Source organism: Zonotrichia albicollis, chromosome 1, assembly GCF_047830755.1.
Source record: "Zonotrichia albicollis isolate bZonAlb1 chromosome 1, bZonAlb1.hap1, whole genome shotgun sequence".
NCBI lineage: Eukaryota > Metazoa > Chordata > Aves > Passeriformes > Passerellidae > Zonotrichia > Zonotrichia albicollis.
The window spans coordinates 131,397,940-131,410,421 of NC_133819.1; the positions used below are offsets into that span (position 1 = coordinate 131,397,940).

Consider the following 12,482-nt stretch of genomic DNA (forward strand, 5'->3'; position numbering starts at 1 on the left):
CGCGTTTGCAGCGCCATGGCAACGGCGCGGCGGCCACAGGCCCCGGCCGGGCCCGGCGGCCCCGGCGCTGCTCCCGTCGCTCCCCGGGATCTCACCGGGAAGGAGCCGCTCCCGCCGCTCCCCGGCATCTCACCCGGGCAGGAGCCGCTCCCGCCGCTCCCCGGGATCTCACCGGGGCAGGATGCGCTCCAAGAGGCTCACCACCGGTACGTGGCACTGTCCCCACAGGGCTGGGCCGCCTCCGTGTCGCACGGGGCTCGGGGCCCGCGGTGGCGGCCTCAGGTGCAGAGACGGTGGCACAAAAGGGGCATTTTGAACTGCCGGGTGTAAACCTGCCCGGCAGAATTCATCGCTCCGAAGAGAGAACTTTGCTCCCCTCAAATGGCATCACTAAAGTCACAATATTCTAGAATGAATGAGAGTTGACTATTCGGGAACACAGTTGGATCTTCTTAATTTTATCACATGTTTTGTAGTATTTACTGTTCAAAGCTTTGAGTCTCATACAAATCTGTATTTTCATTAAACCACCAAGCTTCTAGTTATCAATTTTGCAGAGGAAAGGTGACATGAAGTTAACTGATATGTATAAGAAATAATATATTTAAATAATACTTGATTTTTGTTTAAATAATTCTTGTGATAGTTAATCTTTTCATGCACGGGTCAACATTACAGCATGTTCTTAGTTTATTTTATTTCTTCAGACCAAGTTATTTTACTTCAGAATACCCAGGAGGATTGTCATGCCTCACTACTTTTTGTTGTATTGTAGTTGAACCAGATTAACTGTACTGCTTGGATAACATGTGATATTTAATGTCTTTTCAGAACCTCCGTGTATAACAGAAGAAATGTTAGTAAGTATGCTTATAAGGCTGGGTCATTATTTTCATCTTGCAGCTATGGAGCAAAGAAAGCAAAAACCATTTTGGAAACCATTGTTTTCTCATTTCTTTTTTTGTAAGTGTAGACTACTGAGCAATTTCTTAAAATATTGTCAGACAAAATACTTAGTTTAAAAATAATTTTTAAAAAAGTAACAGAAGGCTATGGAGAATAAAGATGGAAATGAAAATTAATTAGGATGAAGGAAGGAAACAAACAACTGGAAGATTCAATGTGACAAGTTTAACAATTTCCTTACTTTGCCTTTTTTGCCCTTTGCTCATATCTCATTGTAGGATTTCCCTGATGTTTTTCTTTTTGTTTGAAAGGCATATATGTTTTTCTGTTACCTCATAAGAAATGATATGTTTACTGTTACAGCTCAGGTGATGTTTGCCTATTCCCTGTTTTGGATGCTTTGTAACTTAGTGCCTTTTGGGCACTTCCTGTGTATTTTAAAGTATAAATGTGTAGATATTGCTTTTGGGAATCTCTAGACACTGTTTTATTTATAGTGTTTATTACCATAAACAGAACCAACAAAAGCACAAGTTTGGAGCAATTTCTAGCACACCTCAACCTTCAGTTGCAATTCTAAGGCAGCTTTTTCTAGCCATAATTTAGACTGTGCTGCAGGAGAAATGGCATGGAAAGAAATGAAACCAAATGCTTTCTGGCACAAAAATCTAAGCTATAGTATTGTATGTGCAACTCCCTAACCTATAATGTGCCCATAAGAAAGTGCAACTGACTTTAAATGAAAATAAAGCTGTCTACAAAAAACTCTCCAAAAACCAAAGGAAAGTATATAATGTGTAGATGCAGTAAGCAATAAAGCACACATTAATAATATCATAAGCATTTTATCTATTAATCAAATGCTGTGTTTACATTTCTTGCTGTTTTATGGGACTACAGAGAATTATATCCTTGGGACATTAAAAACATGTTACCTCCATATTCCTAAAGAGCTTATACTTCAGCCTATAATAAATTAATTGTTTTTAATAAGTAATTTAACAATATTTTAATCATGTATTATCATATCTAGTCCTATCTTGAGATTCATCCTTGTCAATGTCAAACCAAACATGAGGCTGAATATAGCTGGTTTCTAATTAATTTCCTTTCCTAATTGTGAAGAATTGATATTTCTGGATTTGATTTCCTATTGATATTAGTAAGAAGATTCTCTGTTAATTTCAAAATGGGTTGGACACTTTGGTGAATTCCCCTATTTAAGCAGCGCCCAAACATCTCTAGGTCCATGGCACTGCAGTTTCTTTGGTCCATAGGCCTGTGATACATATAAGGTATGAAAGCCTTGCTTTCAGCACTGGCAGTATTTTCCAGGAATGATCCTGGGATACTTTGCCTATGCAAGGTATCCCAAGATCATTCCTGGAAAATTAGTCACCACAGCAACCACAAGTGCTGAGGAATAAGTGCTGGCAGACTAGGGCCAGACAAACACCATCAGGTCTAGTTCTGACTTGTCATGCATGTTATCTCAGATTTCTTCCTTATCTGAGCACAAGCTATCTGCATTTAGGTTAGACCACTCGGGTTTGGATCAAGATACTGCCTGCCTGTACCCTGTGTGTAACCTCTCTTTAATGCTATTCCTCACTAGCACAGTTCAATGATATCAACTTCAGAAAGAGAAAAAAGATTTGTGTTGCAACACCTTTGCTGCTATTGGCAAATATATTAAGTTCATTCTCCCTGTCTTGCAAGGCTGAAATTATAGAATATTCAGGAAAATGAAACTATTAAAAATTATTTGTCTTCATTCTGAAGACTGAAGACACATATCTGAAGACCAGTGGAATAATGTTCCAGTTTTACCCTCTGTTGAATTGAAATGGGGATGGTGGAGATACTGAGTCAGTAAAAGTAAGACTTGGAGCCATACTTTTGGATTTGTCAACAGCAAAAATATTCAACTTCTAGTCTACAGTTTTTGTGTCATGTTAGCAGGATTTAAAATGTAGGCATCAGAAAAGATAGAAAAACACCTGTAGATGCAGTCTTCACTTCTGATTAGGACAACAGGAAGCCTCCCAGTTCTGTCAGATTCAAAGTATGGCATACACTGCTTGCTTGCTGAGCCAAATTACAGGCTATTTTACTCCCTTTTAGTCCCCGAATATCCCTAAGCAGCAGGGTGAGAGCAGAAGATGGCCCTGGTGAAATATTATACTCTCCTTCTTCCCAAGCTCAAGAGAGAAAGGTACAATGTGGGGAATTTCTAAACTGCTGGCTTATGCACATTTTTTCAAAAGTTTTAGCATCTAGAAGCTGTTTGGTTTATAAAGGCTTTCTCTGTAAGTTCATTGATAATTGATTAAGCTTCATGTGTGCATTTTAAATTGCTAAGGACCTTAGCAGTGTGCAATGGCTGGAATATAGCAGTGATGCAATGACTATATTCTCAAAAATGGGAAATAATATTTTGCAAAATCTTCCATGTCATATCTCATAGAAAAAAATATTGTTTGAGGCAATAGTGCATTTAAATATTAGTGCAGATTATTACAAGCCATTCTTTGTGGTTTTATCTCTCTATAGGAAGAATGCTTAGCCACAGATGATATGCTTGTCGATTTCTTTAATGAATTTTTGAGTCTTCCGGTAAGTACCTAACAGAAATTCCTTTCAAAATACAAGAAAAGACTTACTAAGATTAAGTGTAACTTCACCTCGGAAAATTTTATGTTTTGCCATATATCTGCATTTTAATGGTAGCAACTCTTACTGCTCAGTGTTATTATCAGTAAGAATAGCCCAGTCATCTGGGCTTCTGGGGGCAGACATTCTCTTGCTAATTTACAGAATCACAGAATGGGTCATGTTGGAAAGGAGCACAGTGGGTCATCTGGTCCAACCTCCCTGCTCAAGCGGGGTCATCCCAGAGATTTACATCCAGATGGTTTTTGACTGTCTCCAGTGAGGGGGACCCCACCACCTCTCTGGGCAGCCTGTTCCAGTGCTCAGTCACCCACACAGTAAAGAAGTTCTTCCTTATGTTCTGGTGGAACTTCCTGGGCATCAGTCTCTGCTTGTTGCCTCTTGTCCAATTGCTCAGCACCACTGAGCAGAGCCTGGCATCATCCTTGCTTGAGATACTGATAGACATTGATAAGGCCCCTCTTATTTGTCTCTTCTTGAGGCTGAACGTGCCCAGCTCTCTCAGCCTTTCTTCATAAGAAAGTTGCCCCAGTCCTTTAATCACTTCCATAACCCTCCACTGGACTGCTCAAATGTCTCCCATTGTGCTGAAGAGCCCTTGACCTGCTGGCAGTCCTCTTCCTAATGTACACCAAGCCTTGGCCACAGGGACACACTGCTGGCTCATGGACAGCTTGTTGTCCACCAAGATCCCTAGGTTATTTATGTATTTAAACTTACATAATTAATAATTTATGTATGTAAATCACAGTGCACTAAAATAATATGAATAGGAAGTGAAAAAGACACATAAATACTTTTTTAAAAGGTGTCCACTTCTATTACAGTGTTACAACATGACAACATAACAAATTTTTGTCCTTTTACAGTTTTCTGGCAATGTATCCAGTGATTAATTGACATTTTAGCTCAAGAAACAACTCTTTCTCTTCATGGCTTGGAAGGTTTCAAAGTTGGCACTTCCCTCCTCTTCCTCTCTCATCTGCAGCCAGAAGGATGCAGCCTTACCCTGTATTCTGTGTGCTGATCCAGTTACAGTTAGACCATCACACCCAGTACCTTGTATTTAAGCAGTTCTCCTGTATTTTGCTCCTTTTCCTTATCAACTAGCCTGGCTCCCCACTCTCTGTTGGGAGTCACATGTACAGTCCTGCTCCCTCAATGTGGCAACCTCATCCAACTTCATCTTAGTAGTCTTGGCCCTGACACCTTACACTCAAAGTCCCTTGCCAGGTGGCACAGGCCTTTCCACAGGGTCACTTGTGGCTCCCACAGCCTGTTCCCCTCCTCAGGCACTGCAGTCCCACAGGCCACACTACAAGAACATGTATCCATTCTACAGCTTGCTTGGTAGGAACCACTGCCAGCATTAGGAGAAAGCAGAATATTTCTTGATGCTCCTTGGACCTCAAAGGAGCTACAATGTGGCTTGGTGAGGTCACTAATGAAATAAGTTCAGTTTTGATTCATAACTGAATGATTTGGCTTACTTAACTGAACCAGACATAGCTGTCTCTCTAAGCCACATCATAGATTTGTGTAAATGTACACTGCATGAAAATTGTACTACTAAGGATGGTAGAATGGGCTCCTCATTCCAAATTTTAGTCCTAAAATAGAATCTGGAGGTATTAACTCCATGTCAGGTGTGAGTTTTGTGCACAGCATCGATAGTGACTTCTTTCAGGAGCTCAGTCTTTATGTGCTTTCACCACACTACAAGATTCTGAAGAGTATACAAAGCTAGAGAGACACAGATGGAACAAATCATGTGGTAAGAGGGCTGTTTTTTTCCCTTTCCCCAACACCTCAACTCCCCCAGCCCCTGCCCCACAGCTGCCTTAGGATATCTGCCTAAATCCAAGCCCAAGTTCTTAGGTTTTAAACCCAGCCTTCTTCCATGTACTAGATTGTTCTTAGCACAGGAGTGCCATCCTCCATGCCTTTGCTGCTTATTTGGAAACAATACTTCAAGTTTTACCCAAATTGCAGAGGACAGAGTGGGTAAGAAGTTCAGCCTTTTTAGTCTCTTGATCTCCTTGGACATGCACAAATTTCAGGACATCTGTTACAGGCCAAAATTCTCCTTGGCCTCAGAGGGCTCCTCAGCCCACAGTCCTGGCACAGCTCAGCAGCTCTGAACTGCAGCAATTGTCCAGGCCCTCCTGACAGCTCTGGAAGCCTAAAGAAAAGAGTTCACAGTCACTCCTGAGTAAACACTGGTTTATGCTGGTAATCTTGGTAGGTTTCTAAGATGACGCATGGTCTCTCTTCCACATATTTACATATCTTCATGAAAACAGATGCTCTATTAGCTATTTTTAACTGTAATGTTCTCATAATTGGTTTTATTTTCTCTTTGATCTTTTCCTAAGGATTTATCCTCTTCAGGATTAAGTTCTATTAATGCCTTGAGTTCTGTGGCTTGAATACCTTACATTCCTGATTACCCTCTCCTTCTCAGAAGGCTTCTACTAAAACAGTGCATTGAAATTTCCATTGCTTTATTCTTGTTGTGCTTATACACTGTTGCCTGGGAACAGCATTACCCAGGTGTGCTAGTAGTTAGGCAACAAGTTAAACTGAAAATATTGTGAGACTTGATACAAGAAATGAGGGGGAGCATATGCTCATTTTAAGGGACTGCTTCTGCATTGATTTATAATGCACCATTAGCATATGGAAAATTGTATCACTGGGGACTTGCTATAACAGCAGCAGGTTTTTCATGTTTTCTTTTTCCTTTGATTTACAGTGTATCCCTTAAGTGATCCTCTTGTTATAGTGACATTCAGCGTAATCTGACATAAATATCTAGGTACTCCAAAGAGCTATATACTGTAATAAAGTGTAATTTACAGAAAGTATTTCTGTAACACATTATGCAAAAAACCTCAGGAGGGCACTTGTTGCCAGTAGTGCGGTGATTTCACAGTAGCAGAAACCAATTACATGACACACAAACGAGTTACACCTTCCTTAGTAACTAATGTAAAATGAAAGATTTAAGAGAAACATTGGCCTGGACACATTTCCATTTCTAGGAGTTCAGGCTAGAATTTGAATCTCTGATCCATGTACTAAAAACATCCAAGGATATGTTAAGTCAGGAATGGAAATTCAGGAGTCAGAAATTGCCATCCAGCTCAGTGTTGAAGGCAAGCACAGTAATGTCAACTTGTTTCTCCTGCACTCTACAAGCTGCTTGCTACTCATTCCATCCCAAGTCCATGCTGGGTCTGACCTGTCATTTTCCAGTTACCAGTGATCCTGAGGAAGGCACACTCCTCCTCTTTGCAACCTCAAGGAGTTGCACTGGAGACAGAAGTGCTACCTTGTGCCTCAATTGATGCACATTCAGGAGATGACAGTTTGATGGCAAGTCCCTGATTGTTGGTTTCCCTTGCAGCAGCAATCTTCTAAGTGACCATAATTTGATCAACTTTAGATTTGAAGAATATTTCTTTTGAACATTGTTCTCACTGTAAAAGCTCTCCTCCAGGTAGTCTGGGGTCCAGCATTTGGTGCAGGTGATGATTCTGAAAAAAATTAAAGCCTAAGTAACAAAGCTTAGGCCTGTTAGCCTTTCTGAAGAAGAAAGTCCTGAGAACCAAGTGCTGTCACAAATAAAATCTTGCTTGATCTGAGTCACAGATTACAGAAAGGGCAGAAAGCAAAAAAGCAATCCACTCTGCAACACAGTTCAGGCTCTTCACTGCTTTGAAGATACCTTTGAATAATTCCATGCATCAAATAATCAATTCAAGGCATCAGTGCATGCTCATTAGTTTCCTCTTGTCTTTTCCAGGTGGGAGGAGGGAGGCTGCAGTTGCCAATATAACCTCCCTTTAAAAGGCTTTGACAGAAGTAAGGCCCTACCTGCATGTTATTGAGACTTACCCAGCACTAAAACTTGCATCATATCTTTGACATTGAAGGAAGCAAACAAAGCATTCCTGACTACATTCCTTATTAATAATATGTTTACTCTAAATGTTCTGCTCTTAATTAAATTGTGATATGTGATTATGTCTTTTGTCTTACCAACAGAAGGGAAATTCTGGACTCATTCAAGTCAGTGGGAGATTTTTCATTGACCATGTGTAGTGTGAACCAGATACTTCATAGAGCTGCTCAAATTCTTTTCTGGTGTGGACTCTCACTGACATTTATTTATGATATACATATACCCTTCTTAAGGAAGTTTTGGCTATGCTCCTGGATGAGATCTCTATTCACTCCCACCCTTAACCTAAGAAGCAGCCAAGTTGTGGTCATTCTGTTTCTCTTGGGATCAAACTACATTATTTGGGTCTGGGATGTGAACATATTTACACATTTCCTAATTGTATCTGAAGTTGAGTGTATCTGAAAACTGTAAAGAAAGAGAACAGTGAGATTTATATATCTGATATCCTGGCAACATGATGATGGATGCTGTTTTGGTTTCTGTTATGGGAGGACTGAGAGAAATTTGTCTTCCCTTCAGTTAAGTGTATAACTTCACGTTTCAGAATTATGTATTCTGTTTATTTTTCAGCTGAAAACCATATTCAATGTGCATTTGACAGCTAAGAAATTTCTTTGCTGTCAAAAAAGTACATGCAATTGTTTATTCATTTAATAGTATTGCTACCACAGTCTGAAAACAGCTTTTTGTTATTTGCTCAGGGATTTTTTTCTGAAGCTGAGATTACTACACTGAGTTACGTTGGTCATACTGGCTTTGGGAGGAGAATTTCCTGCAAGTGAAACCATTTGCAAAGTCTGTAGACTTCTTATTTGCTGGTATTCTCAAGTCCTTTATCTTATTTATTGTGCTACATTGACAATGTATGAAGCCCAAGCTTCAAGGCTCCTGCCAAACCCGATTTATTTTTTCTTAACATCTTGAGGTATAATTTCTCTGGAGATTTCCTTTTCTATCTTCAAAGCATCAAAAATTGGCTCAAACTAAAGAGAATGGTACACTTAATCTTTGGTTAGTGTATTTTACTTGTCTGTAAAAAGGCAAAAATACTTGCCAAATGTGGGGTAAGAAAGACATTTCTTAGTATATTAGATTGGCATGGATAATTTTCCCCCTTTCCTTTGTAGTGTAGACTATGATCCACTCCTTAGCGTAGGCGTCTTCACGGAAGAGATTCCTCATTATTGCAAGGATGGAATATTGGTGGTGCCACAAACCTCTCTCGTTGTCCTGAGAAGTGTTACAGGATTTTACAGTACTTGACTTCCACTGGAAAGGTTTTAAGTTTGCTAAAGGATACTGAAGAGTTTCTTGGTGCATTTTTTTTTGTGGCTAATGTAATGTGTGAGAGTGGTTAGACTGAGTGTTTTGCCCCAAAGCTCTTCAGATACAGAAAGGAAAATGGATTGACTGATCCTCTCTCCTGTGTGAAGGGAAAATGTTTCCTACAAAAAAACAGATTCTGGGGTGGTTTTTTGTGTGTTCCCATTTTATTTTTCTCATAACATTGTCACTTTTATTTTTGTGGTGGTGATAGGTTAAGAAGATTAGGAATTATCTCTTCTTTTATTATGATTATAAAAACATTCTGATTTATCATTCTAGATTTTTTGAGTAAACAAGCTTCTCCAGAAAGATTTAAATGATTCTAAAATGCTTTTGTATGATAGCTTGAGAGATAGATGCTCTTTTGGAAACTTCTGATTCATACAGAATCATAGACTACTGCCTGGAAGAGACTTTGAGGAGGTCTGTAGGGTGACTTTCTTCTCAAACCAAGGTCAGTGCTTTAGTACTGACTCCAGGTTGCTAGGCACTTTCTGCAGTTGGTCTTGAAAACCTCCAACAGCTGATTCCTCTCTGGACAGCCTATTCCAGTGCTGATCATCCCAAAATCACCTTTTTTCTTATAATCCAGCTGAGATCTCTGTTGTTTCAGTGTATGACAAGTGGTCTCTTGTCCTCCCACCATACCCCTCCATAAAAAGCCTGGCTTTATCTGTTCAGCCATCTCCTTGTAAATACACTGAGGCTGCTGCTAGTTCTCCTAGAGCTTCTCCCTCAGGGGTGAGTGCTCCAGCCTCTGACTGTCTTGTGGTCTTCTGATGGACTTGATCAGATATGTGAATATCCTTCTTGTACAGGGGACCCACAACTGGAGCACTATTCCAGATGCATCCTTACTAGTGTCAGGTCTACTGGCTACTCTCTGACTGATAGAAGAAGTATGCTGCCTTTTGATGTCCCTGGGGATGGGTAACTACCTCCAAACCTCAAAAGTCTGAACTAGAACCTCCTTTTTCAGTCAAGTATGTGGTGTATGAAGCATAAATCTTCCTATCCCATCAGTGCATATTCTTTTGCTCCATTAGTATATTTGTCTTATAAATGATTGGTAGTCAGACCCCACCCCAAAACAGCAGCACACTTTACATTTTAAAAATTGTCACTAGCATCCATTTCACTCCATTAAAATTGCAACAGTTTTCTGTTGAGTTAAATAGAATAAGTATCAAAAAATTCCTAAATCTAGAGTACGTTACAAATTATTAAATAAAAGTAGATATATGTGCTAAACTAATACTGTATTTGCTTAGTTTTCAATTTGAAAAATATGAAACTAAAACAATATCATCATGTCTAGTCACAAAGCCTTTTATTATTAAATTTGCATTTTGTTTGCTTTTTTTCCACAAGCAAGAGGATTTAAAATCCTAAGAGACTGAAGTACTTTGTTTCTTAGTGTACTTTCTTCAGTTTCTTTCTTTAAAACATGAAGGAATATATAAGGAAGAAAACATTTAAATGCTATTAAGGTTGCACAGTTAGTCACTTAAAAGCTGGTAGCAGGACAAATTAGGTTTGAAAGTAAATGAAGTGTGCACATAGCAAACTGGGAGGAGGTTTGTGTGTAGGGAAATCTACTGCACATGAAAGGTTTGTTAGATGCTGTTCAGTACATCTGGAAAAAAAAGCACTAAAACCTACTGAGTGCCCTGGAGAAAATTAATGCCAAAAGAGGCAGAAGGTGTCAGAGAACAAAAACCAATCCATGACTTCAGCTGAAGTTAGGTAACTGAACAGACTCATGCAATTCAGTGCATGGCCCTGAGCAGTGACGGTCTGATGTCATCGTACACTTAAAGTTCTCACATGCTGTGTGCTTTGCCAGGCTGAGCCTCTACAGTGAGACATTATGGGATAAGTAGGGAATGTTGAAAAAACATATTGCAGCCACATGGTTCAATTCTGGGCATTGCTCTACAAGACATTGATCAACAAGGGGGCTTCAAACAGAAGCAACAAAATAGATGACACTAATATCGTTACTTTGGACTTATACGGGTGTGAAGAAGAATCAAATTGTTCTGTAGTATATTTCTGTGTTAGATGTAGCATGTATTTAACATATTTAGAATGTATATGAGTTATGTCTGTGTGCATATATGTGATATATGAAAAAGTTTGAGGAAATTAAAAATACAGTACTTGAACAAATAAAATATTCTTATTAAATGCAGGAGAACGACAACTGTGCAAACACCAGGTGAGATCCTGTCTGGAACAAAGCCAAAATAAGTTTTGGCACTGGGTTTAGGTGTAGCCATAGTTTCCTGAGTACCTAAATACAACATGCCTTGTCATCCAGCTGAGTGCAGAGGTGCTTATATACTCTATATTATATACTATATATAATATAATATAATATATAATGCACATAAGTTCTATATAATCTCCTATTCATAACTGTCATGGGTATTCTCTATGACTTCTGTAAAATCCATCCATGTTTTTCCTCTTCATTTCAAATAAGAGAATTTGAAAGATAGTCTTTCAGGGAAATACCTGATACCAGAGCTTAAAAGATGAATTATGGCTCTGTTTTAGTGTGTACATGTGCAGTGGGGTTTTGTGAGTTGACAAAAGTCACATTTGCATGGCTGAAATTGGAGTTCAGTCCATCTCGTCTGTTATACAGTATTTGACTGAACTAGTGATGTGCAATAAAATTTGCTACAGGAAATGGGTTTTGGTAGTTGTTTGACCTACAAGTAACAGTATGGTGACAAACCTTTCCTACATATGAAAATCATCAGATTCATCCTCCTCAAATGAATCTTGCATTTAAAAGGTCAGTTTCATTGCTAACATTTTCATGCCTTGATTGTTGATAATAACAAATGGGAGAATAATACTGTCGATCTGATCCTGTAGGTGAGTACTTCACTGTATGACAGTTACTAAAGTCACAGTTAATTATATATTCTAGACTTCATGTACTGAATCAATTATTTGCATGTGAAAAAGAATAGTCTGTGATCTAGATGCATTCAATTCTTGACAATTAAGCATTGCTGAAATAAAAACGTAGGAATGCTTTGGAAAGCTATACAGCAAAAACAAGAATGCAGAAAAATTACTATTTCAGGCTCAAAGAGAAAGAAGCCTCATAATGCAATTTTCTATTCTGTAGGATGCCGCTATATCATAAAAAGTAATTTGTTAAATGACAGTTGCCTTATTACAGTACCATAAACTTTCCTAACTTCTTTTGTAGACTTTTGCCCAGCCAGTGAAGTTTAACTCTGATGCTGGGGCTTTTGAAGTAGTTAATGATGCCCCACAACGCCTGGAAAGCCAGCCGAAAAATATTCTACATGATCAAAAACCTCCAAGCCCCATTTGTGATGTTCTAAGCAAGGAAAAGAATGATGGGCAGCTCTCCAAAATGCACACTGCTTCTTCAACCTTCAGTATTGATCCAGATTGCAATACTATGGTGAGCATCTTATGGACCCTGAGTTTATATTTAGATCTTAATGTAGAGACACTGGCAATCATTATTGTTGTGTTTGGCTTGGTAGCTTGGGAAAAATGTTAATTTATGTTAGGAAAACATAATGATGGGCCAAATTATGCCCTGTAATGCACA

The 12,482-nt window shown here is 39.0% G+C and overlaps 1 protein-coding gene across 3 annotated transcripts in view; it reads left to right on the forward strand.

Annotated features, from left to right (window-relative positions):
• RGS22 (regulator of G protein signaling 22) overlaps positions 1-12,482 on the forward strand; it is a 65,824-nt gene continuing 53,342 nt past the window's right edge. For 2 of the 3 annotated variants that reach the window (XM_074554382.1, XM_074554371.1), the window contains exons 1-4: positions 1-206; positions 832-856; positions 3,460-3,522; positions 12,108-12,329. In XM_074554382.1, coding sequence (XP_074410483.1) covers positions 16-206; positions 832-856; positions 3,460-3,522; positions 12,108-12,329 — 501 coding nt within the window. In that variant the 5' untranslated portion in view covers positions 1-15. Of the gene's footprint in view, positions 207-831; positions 861-3,459; positions 3,523-12,107; positions 12,330-12,482 lie in introns of all 3 variants that reach the window. The other variant, XM_014264472.3, reaches the window with a different exon arrangement.